This window comes from Manis javanica, chromosome 9 (genome assembly GCF_040802235.1).
Source record: "Manis javanica isolate MJ-LG chromosome 9, MJ_LKY, whole genome shotgun sequence".
Taxonomy (NCBI): Eukaryota; Metazoa; Chordata; class Mammalia; order Pholidota; family Manidae; genus Manis; species Manis javanica.
In genome coordinates this window covers 14,165,040-14,186,733 of record NC_133164.1, presented here as the reverse complement: position 1 = coordinate 14,186,733, position 21,694 = coordinate 14,165,040, and the positions used below count along the sequence as shown (strand labels likewise).

Sequence of the window (21,694 nt, the reverse complement as noted above, 5' to 3'; positions counted from 1 at the left end):
CTCACCCTAAGCCAAATGAAGTCTCTTCCTGGGATTGGAATTGGACTAAGGTTCTAGCATATGCTGCTCTTCTCCAGCTCTGAGGACCTACAAATTTGGGACTTGTCAATGACCATATTCATTCAAATGAAGTGAGGAAGCAAAAAACCTACCTTAAGTGAGAGTAAAACAAAGCTGATTATGAAGAGAAGAAAGAGACAGATGAGGCCTCAGAGCATTCAAGGCCCATGTTCTGTTTTATTTTTTATTTTCAGGACCAATTTTATTCCTGTCCTTGGCGTGCAAATACTACATATATTTGTAAATGCATGTCTGAAAGGATCCCCCCTAAACTTAATGGGTTACCTGTAGGTATCTTTTGAGCAGAGGAAGGAGGAAATGAGGATTTCCATTTTACTTAATATATTTTGTGAGTTTTTTTCCTAAGCTGCATGAATTATTTTTATGATTTTAAAAGAATGCAACTTTAAAAAATCTTATTAATACCTCCATTTTATTTCTGGTCAGCCAGAAGTAGAGAAAATACTGAATATGTGATAGGAAGTATTCCCTCCAGATTTCTTTTCTAAATTATATAGTCTATTTGAGAACCTGCTTATAGGTAATAAAAGATGGTTGTCAAATGAAAATAAGTTATATACATTTATTCATTAATTTTGAGCTTCCATCAAGACAGAGTCCCTACCAGATAGTGGGGGATTCAGATAAATCAATAGACATTTACAATACAGTGGGCCATGTTCCTGTGTAGGGAAGTAAGGTGTTCTGGTTCCGGGGGTGTGTAGCACAGACTTGGAGGGTTGAGAAGGGCTTCTTAAAGTGCTTTGGGAAAGAGTAACAAAGAAAAAGGAAGGTGATGGTGAGGTCAAGAGGTAGAATAAGCAAAGTATTCCAGCCAGAGGTATCTGCAAGTGCTATAGGCCCAGAAGGGAGAACTTGCACTGATAGTGAACTGACATTGGAGATAAAAATCGAGAGATGGAAATTTTTAAGAGACTCGAAAGCCATGTACTAGAGTTTGGGTTGTGTACTAACAGCAATGGAAGGCCTTTGAAGGAAAGCGATGCAGTCAAGATGCATTTCCCAAAGCTTTCTGTGGCTCTGGGGAAAGACAGGCAGTGTGTAGCTATATGAGGAAAACTGAGACTGAAGGGAGGTCAGCTGCTATAGGCCAAGTAAGATGATGACACCGTGATGACCTCAATCGGCTAGTGGCTGCTGCTTCCTACCGTTGCTGCCCAACAGAGGCGCTAATAAACGTCTGCTTGCTTCATTGAATCGATTGGATGTAGGGGTGTAAGGAGGGGAAGGTCTTTGTAGTTCCCAGCTATCCGGCCTGCGGGATGATGACATAATTCAGGAAGACGGCATCTAGCAGGTAAAAATCGATTAGAAGTGACAAGTCAATTCAAAGCAGGTACAGTTATATGCTTTTGAGACATTAAAGTGGAAACGTCCAGTAGGTCACATAGGCACCTAGCGCTTGGCGGGAGCTTCCTCTCTCCGCCAGAAATCGTGCAGTCCCTGTGTTGCTCAATTACTTCCGAATCCCACAAGCCCCTCCAAAGCCGTCCAGGACGGAGCCCGCGCGCATGCGCAGTGGCACCACGCACGGAGACGGCGGGGGTGGGCAATAATTTTTCCGTAACCTGAAGCAACATCCTCCTGATGCTCCATAAAAAAGGCGGGAACTAGCCAGCAGGCTGGGGAGTGATGGGACGCGCGCCTCTGCATGTCCCGCTCACTTGGGCCTGTGATTGGTGGATACACCCGGCTCGCGGTGGGCGGGCGAGCCACGCTGGCTGTCAGTCTCCCGGGGGCAGGCCGGCGACGCCGGGCCCGCTCCCGCCCTCCCCGCAGCTGCCGACGTGGGGCCGGAGGTTAGAGGCTGGGTTGTGGGCGCGGAGCGCAGGCGGGATGGGGGGGCTGCGGTTGCTGGCGGTGGCCCTCACGTGCTGCTGGTGGCCGCCGGGGAGCCACGCTAAGACCCTGCGGGGCAGCTTCAGCAGCGCTGCGGCCCGAGACGCTCAGGGCCAGAGCATCGGCCGCTTCGAGTTCCACGGTAGGTGCGGGGAGAGGCAGGAAGGCGCGTGGGCCCGTCCCGCGGGCCGTCCTCCCTGCCTCGCGTGGGGAGGCCGGCGGCGGCCAGGCGGGGCTGTGCCCTGCGCACCTGGATGTTCAGCGTCGCCCGCAGCGCTGCCGCAGCAGCTGTCCTGAATCGTGAATGCGTTTACTGCCAACCCGACTTGTGCTGCTCCCGACACCCTCCTCAGCACCCTCCCCGGCTTGGTGATTGTATTCTGCACCTAGAAGACCGTTTCCCCAGTCCCCAGACAAACGACTGTACGGTGACTTGCCTGCTGCATCTCTCCCGATCTTAACCTGACAGAAGCATCTTTCGCTCACGACTGTCTCAGCCTGATAATATATACTAAGACATAGTAATTACCTGTAAATTTAAGACCCAGAACTTAGATTTACGGCGGTTTTGTTTTGTTTTTGAAATCAATTTCCTAAAACCTACTTGCAGCACAGAGATATGGGAAACTCAATAAAACACCGGGTAATCTAGTCACAATTGCTAGAACAAGTTTGGTTACTGTGGTACTAAAGGAGTACATTTACAATGCACCAAGAGGCCTAGAGTTTATTTGACAGAAATGCATATTAAGTGTGACCTGGAAGCTTCATAATTTGTATCCTCTCTGGCCCTTCTGAAATCAGAAGTGCATTTGATACTTACCTTCTGGTCTTCCTCAAAAATCAATAATTCTTCAGTGGATGAGTGTGCAATTCATTTTAATCTTTGTTTTATTTGCATCTTCAAAGTTTGGGGATTTTTTGTACCCTTAATTTAACTAGTACTATATTGCAAATAATTATTTGCTATACTGAGGTTAGTTTAGGATCCTTGATTCATGCTGTTTTTATCATTAAAAGATACAAGATCAGAATATTGTCCTAGAGAGGATTCCTAGGAGAAAATAATAGGAACAAGAAGCTATTTTGGTGTGAGAAAGGAGTTTAAAGTATATATTGGGAAATTACAGAATTCGTGTAAAGGAAGGGGAATTGAGTACTTATTTTTAATCTGAAGTTTTTTAAAAAGCTGAGAAAAGATGAAACCCAGTTTTCCAAAATTTAGTGTGGAGCAGGCCTTGGCTGAATGAAGAAACAGCTCTAGAAACAGAGTATTGTTACTATTTTTTAGGTCACATTTTCAGTTTCTTAAGGCTGTCACCTGTACTTTGAGTATTGACAATGATAGTAATGTCTCCACAATAAATGGTAACAGTCTGGACAGTGCTGAAAAATCTGGGATGTATGGAAGCTATAAAATAGGTTATTATTCATGACTAGCTGAGAGATTTAGAGAACCCCAGTGTTTCATGATGATAATCTGGTAAACATAGAGAATCATAGGCAGTAAATCCAGATTTCTCAAGAAAGACTGAAGAATAGTGTTCGAAGTATATTAACACTATGTGTACAAATATACATTTTATTATTACCAATTCTCAGTGAATTCAAATTTAGTGAACTAATAGTACTAAAACTATATTGAAATAATGAACTCTAACTCAGAATGTGATTTAAGATGCTAATAGGGCTTTTGAGTTACTTTTAAGACTTTTGATCATTTATAATGGACCAATTTATGTAGGATACTTAGACATTCTTGGATATATGCTATGCATTTGAAAATGCTTAATTAAAGTGATAGTTGTAATAAAAGTAAAACAACAACAGAATAGATCTAAAAATGAAAGAACAGTTTCCTACCTCACTTCTCACCCAAAATCCTTTCCCCAGAGTCAGCTACTTTTTGTCATTTCTGTTCTGGGCCTTAAATGTAGTTGGTATGTGCAACCAGGCTTATTTTATAATAGTCTTACAACATGTGTTCTGAAAGTTGTTTTGCAAAAGTCACAGATGTCAAGTTTTGTATTAGGTGTAAAATGCCTACTCCAAAGTTCATTGGTTTGAACTTTATTGCTATTAGTTATTTTTTTGCTATATTTATTCTTTATTGCTATACTTATTTTCTGCATTAAAAGTGTAATTAAATATTAACAGCCACGTTACATTAGAAAACAAAAGAAACTTCAGTGAGCAATTTAGCTAGTTTATAAACAACTGTTAAAGACATGGAGTGGTTATAAAACTAGGCAAAAATTCTATTACAGTGAATATGCAGATACAGCAGATACTGCTATTTATTCAGTGAAATGTCATCAGTTGTCAGCTACAGTATGAGAAAACACCACACATTAATTTGAATAATTGACATGAATAATCTCTTCACTTGCAACTGAATGGGATGTTTTTTATAATGTGGCTTATGTAGTTTAGTGAGATTTAAGAAACTTTGTGCTCTTTAAATTCCCATTTTGACAAATAGAGGTGTTGAATTGTTCTCTCATCTCAGTTCCACAGAAGACCAAACTAGTTATAATTTTTGTTTTTATGTCAAGGTGACCATGCTCTTCTGAGTGTCAGAATCAACAACATAGCAGTAGCTGTTGGAAAGGAAGCTAAACTCCACCTGTTCCAAGCCCGGGAATGGCTTAAGCTGCAGGGAAACAGTCAGGATTATAGCTGCAGGGAAAAATTAGCCAAAGCTCAGTTGACAGGTGAGTATCTCCTTTTTCCCTTGATCATAAAATATGTTTTTTTCATCCTAAATGTTATAGTATAGTATCTACACACCATGATGTTTCATGACACAGCCCACATCACACTGTGATGACACTTTGTCTAGGACATTTTAAGCTGAGGTTAAAGGAAACTAATTTTTTCCTTGATCAAAAGATAGAATGCCTTTTTCCCCCTTTAAGGTTCAAAAGTTTTGAAAAGACATCCAGATAATTTATAAAGGCATACTTTCCTTCAAACAGACTTCTTACAGGTCACATAATTCTTACCAGTACAGCACATATAATTTGAACCAGTGGTGACATGGAATGAGTGATAACATTTGTTGAATGCTTATTATCTGGTGGCACTGAACTAAGCACTAACCATGTATTATCTCAATTAATCGTATCCCATTGCCCAAGTGATGCTGTTTTGCAACATGTTATTAGAGCATGGGACTTAGTCATACAATAACACAATATGTCATTTGGAGATGTACCAGCACCACATTATTTGTAAATCTATAGGTTTGCTTCTAGAGAAACTCTCCTTTTATTATCTTAGTTGCCTGAATCCTTGAGCTCTTTCATTCTCATCAACAATATCCCAGGCATTAGGGTGTTAGCCATCCAGAGTGTGTGCAGATCTTTTTCATATAGAAATAAAAAGCATGTGCCTTGTTATCTATTTTATCTCTTTGAAGTTAATTGATGGTAGGAGACATTAAGAATGTGAAGCATCCATAAGAAAAAATTGAAATTATCCCTCTTCCCTTTTTCCCCATATATTTCCTCAACCATGTTCTGTATATCAGTGAATCTCTGAATCCTTTAGCCAAGTCAAGTAAAACACTGACATTTCTAACATCCAGTCGTTCTCTTAAAACAGTTCCCTCATAAAGCAGCTAGTCAGAATAGTGGTAACAGAAGTCCCCAGTCCATGCCACCCACTGTGGTATCTTTTATCTAGATTTGTGAGTTGGCAACTGGATTCAGGTATCAAAGGACAGTTTGTTATTAGTTATTTACCTAAACCCTGAATTTCAGAAATAAACTAGGAAGTTCATACAGATGCTCATTATCAGTTATTTTTCCCTTTCCACACCAGTTTGCTCATCTAAATATTGCATATATACATACATAATCTCAAACCTTCTGTTTCCAGTTCTTATAATGTCCAAAGTTGAATTTGCCATCTGGCCCATCCAAACCTGGTCCTCTTCCAGTGTTCCCTGTTTCAGGAACTGGCACCACAATCCATCCACGAAACAAACTAGAAACCAAAGTCCTCCAGTCCTCCAGCACTCCCCTCTTTGATCCCTTTATCCCCTTCCGATCTACCAATGAGTTATCTCAAAATATGTCTTGAATTCAAATACTTTTCTTCACCCCTACTCCCATCATGTTATTCCAGGCCGCCATCACCTCTTACCTCTGCTAGTGCAGTAGCTTCCTATTTGGTCGCTGCAGCCATGTTGGTCCCCTCTGCAAGCAGTGATCTTTCTGAATAGCAGAGTTGACATGTCACATTCATCTCACTGCCCTCTTAAATACTTCAGTGGTTTCCTTCTGCTGTTAGGACAAAGACAGGCCTCCTTAAGCTGATCAGCAAAGCCACCGTGATCTGGCTGCAGTCCACCCCCCAGCTCCATCTGAAATGTTGTCCCCCCCTCCCACCTCGTTTTATTTGTACTGCTGTTTTGTTTTTGTGCTGCCAGGGGCCTTTGCGCAAGCTTTCCCTCTGCTTGTTCTTCCTTCCCCTCTTTGACTTCACCCCTCATTAAGTTAACAATTGAGTTTTTTTGCCTCTTGCTTTCCTCCACAGCACTTACTAGAGTTGCCACTTTACCTATTATTTACTTGGTATGAAATCATCCTGTGAGAGTGGCAGGGCTTGTGGTCTCTTCATTTGCACACTCATTCGCTGAGTCCTTCCACTGTTTCATGTACTGTGCTAGGCACTGGTGATACATCAGGGACCAAAATATACTGCCATGTTTTCAGTCCTTAAGGTTAGTGGGGGTGACAAGAGTGAATCAGATCAGTGTGAATAAATGAAATTGGAATTGTGCTAAGTCCTATGAGTGTTCATTACATGGTACTATGAGAATGAGAATTTATAACATCCTAGTCCTTAGTTGAGCATTTACTAAGTATTTGCAAGATGAACTGTCATAAAGCTTAGTGCTTGACAGCTTTTTTGATTGGTAGGTCGTTTGCTTTGTATTGGGCACCTCAAAGTCTTTTTCCTTCTCCATTAAAAACTTACCAGGCAGTTTAAAGCTTTGAGCTATAGGAATCAATTTGTCTTCTTATATCAGATGGTGAATATTATACCATATACTGTTACACTTGCAAAAACATTATTTTTGTATTAATCATATACCTTCAGTCACAGACCTTATGTATACAGTGCCATGGACAGACTACTAAACAGAATCATTGCTAGTGATTTGTAACAGCCTTTTTATCTTCAAGCTGCACTTCATTTAACTGTACAGCAAGGAAATTGGAGTAGTTTCCTCTAAGTTTCCTGACAATCCTAAAATGCTCTGATTCTACTTATAACTCTTTAGGATGGAGTTCAGTGTATGTAGGGCTGTATTTATAAAACCTCTTGCTGTTGTTTTTCTATTTTCCCTTCCTATTCCCTGCTCTGATAAGCGCAAGGGTGTTCTTTGGAATTATTGGAACAGAAGATTTCAGGAAACAAATTTTTGAGGAATGAAAATTGTTTGCTTAAATTTGGGGACTTGAAATAAATTAAGCACTGGTGATATTATATCACTTCTGCATATTTCATTAAAATTATTTTCCAATAACAAAAGCTAAGTTTTACAAAACTGTATTCACTGTTGTTTATATATTAGCTGTCATAGTTACAGTATATTATTATTTAGGAGCTTTGGTGCATTCATGTCCTTAAATTCATGACAGTGTAGTAACACCACATATTTTTTAAAATTCTTTGTAGAAATAATTCTCATTCCCTGGCTATTAATGAGACTTAAGAGTTAATAGCCTTTCACCTACTTGGTAATGAATTCTGACAATGACTAACTCTTATGTAAAACCTTACTGCTGCTATGAACTATGAAAAGACTAGAAACTAGAAGATTGGACAAATCCTCTAGTGTTACATGTTGCTTGTGAGTTACAGTCTCCCAAATTAGTGTTTAAGAGATTATTTTTCAGTTTTCCTTTGTTCTTTTTCCATAATGTCATTGAACAAGTTAAAAAAATGATAAAAATTCTTCTGTGAGTTTTTAAAGCAGGCAAATAAGACATTTAAAAGCACTAAAAATTATGAGTTTCTATGTAAAAAAAAAGTTTAACAAAGATTCAGAGTAAATTGCTCTCAGATTACAAGAGCTAAATATAGTTTTGTGTATATAAAACATTTCCAGCATTTTACATCATGCATATATTTCATTTTGTACATTTGGTGTATATTTTATCAGTCATTTAAAGGTGTTAGTATTTTATTATTTGTATATTTTTGTTCATACTATTCATTTTAGTTTATAATATGATTGGGCAATTAGCCATCCAACACCATTCAAATTTTGTTAATATTTGAGGTACTAATGACACCAACATAGACTATGTGTGCTGTGCTATAGTCTGTTGTCTCAAAAACAATGAACATACAGTTTTGTCAAGAGGCTTGTTTTCCAGTCTTGCTAGAAAAAAGCAGCAAGACAAAAACTAAAGGCCAGAAGCATACTTACGTTTTTACCTGATATAAATCCAGGAAAATGAAGCATCACAAAGTGTATTGGTGAAAATATAACGGTTCATGTTTGTGTTGTTTTATCTAGGAGAAAAAGTGCACATGATAAGACCGTAACATAGAAGAGCCTTTCTATAATGAGGGCCAGATTATATAATTGCAAGCTGCATATTTCAAAAGCCCTCTTTCTGAGCCACTTAGTGATCACATATTGAATTCTTATTAAAGGTCTTCACATATTTAACAAACTGGAGTTTTTGCTATATTTTTCCAGAACCTGTGCAGTTTAAAAAAATTGCACATCAGCTAAATTAAGATAGCCAAAAAACCAATGCTGTGGTATTAGTAATACAAAGATTCGGAGTAATTATTAATACAAAGATTCAGATTAATGAAATTTTGAAATGTAAAATCCAAGTCCTCAAAATGTGAATCCTGACGAGGTACATCTGTATCTCATTTATAAAGACAACCTATAAATAACATTTTTGCAACTTTTTAGCAGGAAAATTTTCAGTCACACAGAAAAGTTGGCATAGATTCAATAATTGTTACTGTTTTGTTACATTTGCTTTATATTTATGTGTGTGTGATTTTTGTTTTTAATCGAGCCATATGAAAATAAGCTGTGGTGTCATAAGCCGTTCACCCCACCACATTCAGCATGCATCTTATAAGAGTAAAGACATTCTCCAACATAACCACAATACCATTATTACACCTAAGAAAATTAATAACTTCCTAATGTCTTCTAAAATCTCTTCTGTATGCAAATTTCCACATTTGTCTTCTTTTTATAAAAATGTTTTTTTTCTGCAGGCACACACCTGATCATCTACAATTGCTCTCTTACAACACTAAACTATGTTTTCTACCTTTATCTTGCATCTACCTACTACTTCAGCATTTTATTAAAAATAAAAATAATAATAATAATAAAGGGATAAATGTGGGATCCACATATAAATCAAGTATAAAAATCAAACGAATATTCATATTTGACCTGATTGTTTATAGTTGATAATGTGTGATCAAAACCAAAAGTTTCTGTGATGACTGCCCTTGTACTGTTCACCATGTAAGAACTTGTTCGTTGTGCTTCAGAAGATTGGAGACTGATGAGAATTAGGCTTGAGATGGATTAATGTTTGTGCATTGAGCATTGACTCCCCTATACAGAATTTTATTGTTGTTAACAACCATTTGATCAATAAATATGAGAGATGCCCTCTCAAAAAAAAATGTTATCAGTTAATAAGATACACACCAAGATTTTTTTTAAGTTAAAGTATTAGATGGATTATTCACTTAGTGAACAATAGTAGGACACTTAGAGGTAGTAGCCTTTTGTTCACCAAGCATCACTGAAAGTTCTTATTTTTGTCTCATATATTCTTAATCACTAGCGATAGAGACATGGAAAAGACAGTTTTAGTTACCTGTGATTCAGTGATAAAGTAGAAGTGCCTGCAGAAAGCAGAAGGGAGCATAAAGGTCCAGGGGACATGGGGCACTGCAGTGGGGAAATGGCGTGTAGTGAGGATGTATTTAATGCTCATTCTGTAACAGACAGACAGACAGCTAAGGCCTGAGGAAATGCAGTAGTTACCTGAGAAACTGAAATTAACCTAGTTCAGTACTTTAATACAAGCCTCAGTAAACTATTAGTAATATTTAAATGTATCATACAAAATGCTTGGTAAGAATATGTTTTTAATATCACATTGTAAATATAATTTTAAAATAAAATAATTTATGCATATTAAAAATAAATAAATAAAAGTAAAAAAGAATTTTTTTTTCATCAATTGGGAAAAAGATCAAGGTAAACTGACATTCTATGGGGACAAAATAGAGTTGAGAATTGGACCCATCATAATCTTCTAATTTTAGAATACTTTGTACAGAATCAGACCCTTTACATAGGATTTTCATATAGTGCCTCATTCCTCATGAGGATGCTGAGCTAGAAAGGGCACGCATCTTAATTTTACTATTGAAGAAGCAAATTTAGGGAGGTTAAGCAATTGCTGAATCACAGGATACTAAGTAAATAAGGACAAGACTTGCTTTTCTAACTCTGTTTTTATTAAAGAGTTTGACAACATTGCCTCCTACAGCTTTGTGATAATGAGTGTCTCTTAGATCAGAATCATACTTTTAGATCTAGAAGAGATCTTGGACATCGTTTATTATTTCTCAAAGGGGGTACTACCAACATTTTGGGTAGACAGATGTTTGTTGTGTGAGACTTTATCCTAGGTTGCATGAGGCTTCACACGGCCCTCTGCCAAGTATCTTCTCAGCTATTGTTCTTCTCAACAAAACTGTCCATGCACATTTTTAAATGCCTTGGAGGGAAGAATTACCCTGGATTAAAAACCACTTATTAGTATAACTACCTTGTTTTAAAGAAAGGAATAGGAGAATTAACCTTTATTCAGCAACTACTGTATGACAGATACCATGCTAAGGGATCCCTTAGTCCTTTCATCACCTCTTTGCTCTAAGTATTATTTTCATTTTACAGATGAAGAAAATGGTGTCTTTCTTTATGTTACTTGCCCAAGGTCACAAAGAAGGTAAGTATTGGAGCCGGGATTCAGTCATAGATCTGTGTGATGCTAACACTCATGAGTCCCTGCTTTATACACCTGACCCAGAATAATAACTTGTATTACAGTGATTTCTCTTTTTCTACTTTTAGTACCTTTTTTGAGAATAACCAGTGAGAAAAAGATTTTGGAAAATCTTTTTTTTTTTTGAAGGGTAGTTGACACACAGTATTACATTAGTTTCAGGTGTACAACAGAGCGATTCAACATTTATATATATGATTATTCTAGCTACCAGCTATCACCATACAAAGTTGTTACAATATTTTGACTATATTCCTTATGCTATACATTACATCCCGGTTACTTATTTATTTTACATTTGGAAGTCTGTACTTTTTTTTTTTTTGAGAGGGCATCTCTCATATTTATTGATCAAATGGTTGTTGACAACAATAAAATTCTGTAAAGGGGAGTCAATGCTCAATGCACAATCATTAATCCACCCCAAGCCTAATTTTCGTCAGTCTCCAATCTTCTGAAGCATAACGAACAAGTTCTTACATAGAGAACAAATTCTTACATAGTGAATAAGTTACATGGTGAACAGTACAAGGGCAGTCATCACAGAAACTTTCGGTTTTGATCATGCATTATGAACTATAAACAATCAGGTCAAATATGAATATTTGTTTGATTTTTATACTTGATTTATATGTGGATACCACATTTCTCTCTTTATTATTATAATTTTTAATAAAATGCTGAAGTGGTAGGTAGATGCAAGATAAAGGTAGAAAACATAGTTTAGTGTTGTAAGAGAGCAAATGTAGATGATCAGGTGTGTGCCTGTAGACTAAGTGTTAATCCAAGCTAGACAAGGGCAATAAAACATCCACGGATGCAGAAGATTTCTCTCAAAACAGGGGTGGGGATTAGGTTCTAAGCCTCACCTCTGTTGATCCCCAATTCCTCACCTGATGGCCCCCCTGCGACTGTGCCTGTCTTAGGTTGTTCCTCCCTTGAGGAATCTTACCCGTCTCTAGCTAACCAGTCATCTTCCGGGGCCATACAGGGAAATGTAGGAAAATGTTTTGAAGGTATTTGTCAGTCGGTCTTTAGATATAATGATTTCCCAACATAGATGCTCTATTTAAAATTTAATGCACTTAAGTAATTTTGAAAATGTCACTGTGGTGGTTACACAGCTTGTGACTGTACTTAATGCCACAGAACTGTATAACCTAAAAATGGTTAAAATGGAACTTTTGTGTTGTGTGTACTTTTTTACAAAATTTTTTTTAATATTACTAACACACTTGAAAACTTTGAAAATGTTTAAAATTAAAATTTGAAGATTCTGTGAAACCATTCTAACTCATTCGTGATGTTTATAGTACTTTTATAATAATTCCTTTGGTTAAGATACATTCTTTCTATCTGCTTTATGACTTATGTTATTCCAATACTACACCAAGGCTTGGATTTCTAAACCAACAAGAACTAAACAAAAGAATTCAAACTTCAAATAGTTTATATGACTAAAACAATGGATACATTTGAGAGTTTTGCTTTGAAAGTGCTATTTTCTTTTTCTTTAAAGTGACCATGAATCAGACTGAACATAATCTGACAGTGTCCCAGATTCCATATCCACAAACTTGGCACGTCTTTTATGCAGACAAATATACATGTAAAGGTGACAGTGAAAATTCTCAGGTGGAAGATATCCCATTTGAAATGATGTTACTAAACCCGGATGCTGAAGGGAATCCATTTGATCATTTTAGCGCTGGAGAATCTGGTAAGAATATGTACTTAAATATATGTCTTATGCATAACTGCCTTTATGTTGTGTTTTAGAATATTAAAAATATGAAACATTGAAAATTATGTATCCAACAGTAGGTCGGTTACATGAGTCTTTTATAGCATTTTAATAGCTATACTCTTCAGTTAAAAAAGCAGAAAACTAGATTATATATTGTATAATTTCAAGTATGTTAAAAAATGCAGAGAATGAACAGAAAGAAATACAAAAATATTGACAGATTAGTTCCATATTTAGGGGGGTAATTATGGGTACTTTTTAGTTTTCTCTCTATATACTAAATCTTTATTGTTTGTATGATAACCCAACATTATTTTTTATAAACAGAGAAATGTTAGTGAATTGAGCAATCTAAATTGGAAACTCAATGATGAAGTGAAATGATAACCCAATATTATTTTTATAAACCGAGAAATGTTAGTAAGTTGAGCAATCTAAATTGGAAACTCAGTGACTGTATGTCTCTCCTTTCACTGTGTTGTTTGAATAGATTTAGGGATTGCCTTCATGGGAACTTGCAACCATTTTAGGAATGATCAAAGTTTATAATGCTTTCTGAAATCAGATTTACTCCCATAAAATGTTTCATCAAAATTTTAGGTTAACTGTGTATTGCCCTACTAAAGTGAAATTCCTAGCCCCAGCAGAAATAAATGACTTACCATGATTAATGATAGACATGCTATAAAGTGTCATAACAGATTTTTAAATTAGCAACATGTCAGAATGAAAACCAAGATCTGTAAGCCATCTGTCAAAGGAAAGGCTTAGGAGTTCTCGTCATGACTTTCATTACCCATTTGGAAGAGTCCTTCTTAGAAATTCATTCCCGTTACATCTCATTGGCCGTCAGAGTGGGTGGGTGGAGGCGGTGCAGGAGTTTGGGCCAACTGTTGAGTTCAAAGCATTAAGTTGCCAAAGCTGGAACTGCAACTCGAGGAGCATGCGCTATGGATAGTAGGTCACAAGTACTTAACGAACGAGGAGAGAAACTTTAGTTTCTCTTTAGTCTGAAAAAATACATAGTGACAGAATGGGTTGCTACACATTTAAAAATAGTTCATTCTGGAAGTTTTTTGTGAAAGAAATGATATAAGGGTAAGCTACTCAAGTGGTTTTTAATACAAGAGAACTTAAAGGTTAAATTTCACTTGCTGGTACTTTGGATCAGTGTAGATGATTATTGGAAGTTAACTCAGGCCTACCATTTATTTTATCTTTATGAAATAATGTTGACATTTATTTTTCATAGTTTGGAAAGACATTGATGAAACCCAGGTCTACTAATAGCATTGGCTGCATAGCTGGACAGAACGGCTTTTAAAATCCCTTTTAACCATAAGGCTTCATTATTTCATCTGACTCTTATTTTTAGGACTGGTTGAGGTTCAGCAGGAAGTAATGCTCTGCTGCAGTCATTATATATGCAAACCACACAGTCTCTAGTGGAGTCCTGATCAGTAGCGCTTCTCCTCCTGCCTTCCAGGCAATGAACCTTTAGCTCAAGAAGTTGTTTTATTTACTGGGTGGATCCATGGGACTCTACTGGATCCTGATAATGCTTTCTCCTGCCTCCTTACTCAGGCTCTCATTTCCGGTCTCATTCCTCATTCCCAATTTGACATCCTAACATCGGCTGTAGGCAATAAAGTCATCACATTTGTGCCCTGTACTATGCTTTGGGCCACTGAATGTTGGTGAGACCCACCCTGGCCCATCCTGAACCTTGCCCATATCTTCTACTATTATTTTAATACCCTGAATTGTGGCTTTTTTTCTAGGTTTCACACTAACCATTTTGATTAGGTTCTTAGTCTTGACTCCTTCTGACCTACCTTCTACTGTGGTTGATTTTGACTGATACTTATACTTAAGTTTAAAATTTTTTCTTATAGAAGAATAGGAAAAGTTACATTGGTTATGTCACCAACAATATTTAAAGGAAGGAGAAAATTTCACTACAGTGTATATTTTCATTAAACATTGAATTGTGAGCACAGCTAATCCATTGGTACTGACTGTTAAAAAGTGCCAAAAATACTGAAAAGAATTCAAATCTGTTATATGGCTGGCTTAATCCCCTAAGGATCACATCATTTTATTGCTTAAAATGCCTATAAGAATTAAAATATGAATAATTCTGTATTGCCATAAAATGTGGTTAATTCTACATTGAAGTCTAAATTGGTGCCTCTGAACCCATCACTTGTGTATATGTCTGGAGAACTTTAAAAAAAAAGTACAGATGTCCACCCCTAGAAACTCAGATTTGATTTGGAGTAGAAGCCAGGCAGTTACAGTTTGACTAAGCTCCAAAGTTGTCTATAATGTGCAGAACCACTGATGTAAAGTCCATAGGAATAATCTCCAATTAGTCCATTTTCTAAACTTTGGCTCATTACTCTGATTTTCTGCCCTGAGTGCAAAAAATTGATTTGCTAGGCTTTTTACTGAGAATTGACTGTGAAGCCATGTATCTGAGGGGTTTGAATTAGAATAACCTGGTGCAAATAGCTGCAATTAATGCTACTTGTTATTCTGGTTAAATTTTATAATTTTTTTTTTCTTTCAAACCAGGTAGGTATTTTCTATCTACTAGACTTTGGTTAATCCTGTATTTTACAGACTTGGTCTAGATTATTAAAAACAAAAATAAAACTAAGGCAAGTTTAATACCACTTGACAAAATACTACATGGACTATATCATGCTTTAAGGTAGGATAAAGTAAAACTGCTTCTTAAAAAAATTAGAATTCTCATTTAACTGTATTTGTGCTCTTGTTAGAGACCCAAGGAAGTACCCAGAATCCTGTGAATTTAAGTATTCTCATCTAGAGTAGACTGGTTTTCACTGGACCAACAACAGGCTGTGGCACACCTGCCATCTCACTGCTTTCAAGATCCCAGATACGTTCATTGTTTTCTCTTGTCTCTTTTCTTCTGTTATCCCAAAGATAATTAGTTAGATCTTCCATTTAGTTCTGGTAATGTGTTGCTGGTAACATGTTGGAATGTTTTTGGCTTAAATTAATGGAAAATGCTGATGCAAGTGGTATAGACAATCAGAAAATTATCTTACCTAACAAGAATTTTTGAGTCATCTTCAGCATGGTTTATTCAGCATCCCTCTACCCTGCTGTCCTGACTGTGAGCTTTGTCCTTATTTCCAGAGTTAACTACAGCAGTTCTGGACAACTTATCTAGATAATGGCAAAATTCAGTATCTCTTTGAAGAGCAAGGAAACCATTCCCAGAAGCTCCCTCACCCCATTTCATTTGCCAAAACTGGGTCACATGCTTTTGCTAGACAACACTGTAAGAGAAATGAAAGTGAAGGCGTCAGACGATAAGGGTAGGTAGGACCTCTGTGTCAAAGTAAAGGGCTAAGCTTACCTCTTCTTGGCGGGGGTATTGATATTCCTCTGATGATGAGTTAGACTAATCAGGACATATCTTTGGACACTGGAGAGCAGGGTGGACACGGACTCTGAGACAGCAAGCAGAGCAGGCAGGCAGGAGTGCCCCATGTGCTGCCCCATGACCAGACACTCTCCCTGTTCTTACTCCCTGTTCTCCTGTTTCCTGGCATTCAGCTGCAGCTACATTTTTGGAGCTGTCCTGTAAGTTTCTTCCAATAAGTTTTGCCAATGCTTCTTCCCATTAAGCTTGCCTTAAAATCCACACATTTCCTTATAATGTATTTTCCACTGATTGCCTCCTCATTTCAGAGTCTTTTCTTCTTTTTTATATAGGTGAGATTTAATATCTAGCATCCACCTGTTTTAAAATTTGATTTTAATTTTCAAGTGAACAGAGATTGCTTTCTTATGAAGGACAGTGGCAGAATAAAAGCAAAGTTGACAGCTGAAGAGAAAAAACAGACTTTTTTCTAGAGATGATTATTTAAAAGAACACACTGAGTGCAGAATCAGCCTTTTATCTTTAAAGTATCTTGTTGACAGGGTCAAGATAAGAATAATTTATGTAAAATTCAGTGAACAAAGTTCAGGATGATGTCCTAGTTCAAGTTATTTTCAGTGTATTATCTGAGTGAAATAATTTGTTGGTAATAACGTTAGCTTTTTCTAGACAGTGTAATCTTAAATAATCCTAAGATATTTTTTTGCTGGTGATGTGTCTTATTTTCAAAAGTTCCTTCCTCTCATATTATTCTGATTACTCAGTAACCAGTCTAAGCATTTTCTTTTGATGGTGGATTTGTGACCTAATGGAGTCTCCAACTTTATCTTGTAATGGATATTCTGTGAAGTATTATAAATAAATAAAACTTAAATTGAATGCCATATTTTATTCCTTTATACTAAGAAGGAAAGATAAAAAACTAAGATTAAAAACACAGGATATCATAAAGAATTTTACTGACCCACAGTTATGTTTTAACTTATTTTCTGTCTTGTTCTATTACTATAATAATCCCAGGCTTATTGCCCCATTATTTTTAAAGCTGGAATACTCATCAATGTAAGGAATTTATAAAGAAACTATACCTCTTCTGTTATTTGATCTTCTCTTCCTAAAATCTAAACATGTTTTTCCACCTGGACTAGAGACGTGGACTATAGACATTTATACATATAGAGCAGGAGAGACACCCAGTGGATGAAATACTTATCTCTTTTTTTTCTCTGTACTAATTATGTCAAAAGCATGACTGAGATTGAACTGTTTACTGACTACTCTTCCTGCCATTTTTATCTTCTGGATTGCTTTTACAAAATTATTTTCCATATAATGGGAATATTCCCTTCTCTGCCACTAATTGGAGTTTACCCCAAATGGGAAACTGGAGCAGAATCAGTGTTCACACTGGAGTGGAAGTGATTGCAGCTTAGACTGTTCATCCACAGCTCGATAGAGGCAGCGCTAATCATAGTCACTGTCACTGTACTCCAGCGCCACTGAGATAGATCATGAAAACCCTAATATTAGGCACTAGCTTTAGAGGTACCAAGTAAATGTAACTCACTAAACTCAAAGCTAGCCCTCTGTTTATTATAAACATTTTCTGAAAATTCTGAAAAATAAAAGCCACAGTCAGGAGATTGCAGGTAATGCAGAAAAGGGGGTGTTTATCTTGAGGGTGAATGCTGACTATACTGAAAAGCTGCTGGTAGGAACTAAGGGCTGCTGAATGACTGGCACCATTTTTAGTATAAAACTGACATTTATTTTATTCTTGACTTTACCAACCAGCTTCCTTTGCTCATTCAAAGTTTCTGCTTCCTCAAAATTTTTGTCGTTAATGGCCTGGTTTGACTCCTTTGGCCTATCACACCCTTCAGCTTCAAGTTCTATTGCCTAGCCCAATCATCTTCATGTTTTGTGGTTTAATTTCTCAAGAAAATATGATACCCTAAAATCTCTGAGAACTGAGTTATGCTGTCAGCCAACAGCTAGTCTTTGGATAAGTAGCCATTTGACCAGCTGTAGTTTGTCGACTGTGGAGTGGAGTCACGTGGTCTCCATAGGAATTCCTCCCTGACTAGAGCTAAAGACAGTTCACTTCAGAAGGGGGCTCTGGTCATGACAGGTATTTTGAACCTTTGTCCAAATGGAAATTTATGGTAATGGTACATTCCAGAGCCAGGGGTTCTAGTGTGTTAGCTACATCAGAATCATCTGAAGGGCTTATTAAAACACAGATTGCTGAGCCGTACTCCCAGAATTTCTGGTAGAACAGATCTGGGATGATGCTCAAAATTTGCATTTCCAACAAGTTCTCTATTGATGTTGCTGCTGGCCCAGGGATCACACTTCCAGAACCATTGTCAGGGTATAGTAAACTACTGTTGACTGATTCAGTCTGTTTCTAAACTTCTTAGAAAAGAAATCCACTTTGGGGGGTGAAAAGTTTATCTAGGTGAATGCTGAAATCATTGTTTTAATTTACTGTTTTTGAACAAAGCTATTATGGTTAGCCTTTGGGCTTATTCTCTGATGGCTATGCTTTTTTATGGATTGACTTTAACTAGTTCAGTTTAATTTAAAGCTTTATCTTAAAGTAGAAAATTATTTCAGTTTCAATAATTTCCTTCTTTTTTCTCTTGAAAAAGTGAACGCTATGACTCCAGCTAAAGAACAAGTTCTAGAACTATATTAACAGGAAGATTTGAAAGCAACCCAGAACTGTAACTGGCTTTGTTTTACTGAAGCAAACTCCTTTCTTCTCTTCACAGGGTTCCATGAGTTCTTTTTCCTCCTAGTCCTAGTGTACTTTGTGATTGCTTGCATTTATGCTCAGTCATTGTGGCAGGCTATTAAGAAAGGAGGACCCATGCACATGATTTTAAAGGTTCTGACAACTGCCTTGCTGTCACAAGCTGGCTCAGCTTTAGCTAATTACATTCATTTCTCCAGGTAACTCAAAACCACTAAAACTGTGTTCATCATTACATCTGATTAATCCTAATTAGTCTGCCAAAATTGTGCTTGCTTTGATTATGAACAATTTTTTTTTTCACATTTTAATTTATACTTATACTCTCCTCTTCAATTCCTCAGTTACTCCAAAGATGGACTAGGGGTACCTTTAATGGGAAGTTTGGCAGAATGTGAGTATCTTTCTGAGCATTTTTTAAAACATAAACTTGCTCTCTGCTTCTTGTTTTCCTGTTCTGTCAATTATTTTTGTCATAATACAGTTTTTCTATCCAAGGTTGGTTAGAATTCAGCTCAACTAAAAAACCAGAGTACAGATTTAGTTCCCATATGTCCTGTTTAGTTTCCTCTTCATAGTAGGTAATGTATGTAGCCCTTCATTGTTTTTATATCAGACTTATATGCATTCTGTTATTTTATCCTCAATAAAACCTCAGTGAAGTAGGTATACTGATCCTGATTTTGCAGATAAAGAATCTGGGCTCAGTGACGTGAAATACATTTCCAGGCGTCAGTCAGCTTCTGAGTGGGTAGTGCCAAAACTCAGACACAGCCTTTCTGATCCCAAAGCTGAAAGGTTTTTTTTCTTATTTTCATCCCTCTTTTGTTTCTCCTTTATTTCTGACCCAGAGCCATGGAGCACACCTATAATTGAGGTGACCTCACAGCTTTGTTCTTTTATTTATAAGAGGAACTCTTATGAAGTAATTTTTCAATTAAGAATGGTGGGGAAAATAAGACTTTAAAGTTCCCATAATCGTGACTTTTTTTTTTTTTTTTTTTTTTTTTGAGAGGGCATCTCTCATATTTATTGATCAAATGGTTGTTAACAACAATAAAATTCAGTATAGGGGGGTCAAGAATGGTGGGGAAAATAAGACTTTAAAGTTCCCATCACAGAAACTTTCGGTTTTGATCATGCAATATGACCTATAAACCATCAGGTCAAATATGAATATTCATTTGATTTTTGTACTTGATTTATATGTTGATCCCACATTTCTCCTATTATTATTATTATTTTTATTTTTAATAAAATGCTGAAGTGGTAGGTAGATGCAAGATAAAGGTAGAAAACATAGTTTAGTGCTGTAAGAAGGCAAATGTAGATGATCAGATGATCAGGTGTGTGCCTATGGACTAAGTATTAATCCAGGCTAGACAAGGGCAGCAAGACATCCACGGATGCAGAAGATTTCTCTCAAAGCAGGGGGGGTGAGGTTCTGAGCCTCACCTCTGTTGATCCCCAAATTCTCACCTGATGGCCCCCCTGCGACTGTGCCTGTCTTAGGTTGTTCCTCCCTTGAGGAATCTTACCCGTCTCTGGCTAACCAGTCATCTTCCGGGGCCATACAGGGAAATGTAAAGTTGGTAAGTGAGAGAGAAGCCATATTGTTTGCAAAGGTTAGCTTTTTACTTCTTTGCAGATTTATGCCCTGTGGCTTCTATGCCCAGCACTTGTCTCGAGGTATCTTTACCACCTGGAGGAATTATGATACTCGGTAAATTCGATATGAGGCACGAATTCTATTTAAAGTTTGTAATTAGGAAGGAAGAAGAAAAGCTATAGATGTAGCATATGAAGGAAACTTGGGAGGATTGATTATTTCTTTGACATATCTTCTTGTATAGTACCTTAAGTATGTATAGGTTTTAAACTACTAACTAATTTGCACACACATATTGACATAATAGGAATACGGTGACATAAACAAAGCAAATCTATAATTACCAGCCATCTCCAGTGAAGCCAAGAAAACCATTTAGGCACCCTAGGCATTTGTGAAAATTTATCTATGATATGATGGATATTTTCCAACTGTACTTGAACCATCAGACAAATTAAAGCAGCCCATTTCTGGGATCTGTTCACATCCCATATGTTCTTTTAACCATAGATAGTCTATAGTCATGAGATTTTGGGGTGCTACAACTTGCACCCCTCCCAACTCCTGGTTGAGTTCCAACAGTACAGATCCAGTCAAATTCGTTGTCTCACTGTATGCACATGCCAGCCTAGACATCTCCCTCCTCCTTCTTATGGCAAGTCCAGGAGATGGTGGGCTGGATGCAGCCACAACCGCAGCATCGTCCAGATCCCTGTGGAGGCTTTTTGATGATCATCCCCCGGCACGAGTCCTCCAGAGAGTGCTGATGCCGGAAGCTCCTCCTCATATCGTATCTTAGTTCATTTTCTGGGTATCCAAGCTAGGCCTTGATCTTCTGCGTAGAAACAAACAGACCCTTTGCCCACCCTTTGACATGCCCTCTATACCACTGTGCAGAACTCATTGGAGGTCAGCACACAGTAACTGCTTTTTTTTTTTTTTTTTTTTAATTAAGAGAAAGGAATATTATCAGAAAAGAGTACCTCCATAGCTGATCATCTGACACCCTTTAAGTGATCAACATTAAGGATATTTAAAGCATGCGTTGATCTTTGATTTACCAATAGTTTTATCCTGTTAAGGAGTAATCCCCCTTTTCTTTCTTTCTTTCTTTTTTTTTTTTTAAATTTTTAATCTACACTTACCTGAA

The 21,694-nt window shown here is 37.2% G+C and overlaps 1 protein-coding gene across 3 annotated transcripts in view; it reads left to right on the top strand.

Annotated features, from left to right (window-relative positions):
* The first annotated feature begins 1,703 nt into the window (after positions 1-1,703).
* Positions 1,704-21,694, top strand: part of GPR180 (G protein-coupled receptor 180) — a 34,060-nt gene continuing 14,069 nt past the window's right edge. Inside the window, exons 1-5 of one of the 3 annotated variants that reach the window (XM_017653664.3) lie at positions 1,704-2,062; positions 4,476-4,634; positions 12,529-12,729; positions 18,955-19,135; positions 19,280-19,329. In XM_017653664.3, coding sequence (XP_017509153.3) covers positions 1,714-2,062; positions 4,476-4,634; positions 12,529-12,729; positions 18,955-19,135; positions 19,280-19,329 — 940 coding nt within the window. In that variant the 5' untranslated portion in view covers positions 1,704-1,713. The remainder of the gene's footprint in view (positions 2,063-4,475; positions 4,635-12,528; positions 12,730-18,954; positions 19,136-19,279; positions 19,330-21,694) is intronic. The other 2 variants (XM_017653662.3, XM_017653665.3) reach the window with 2 other exon arrangements.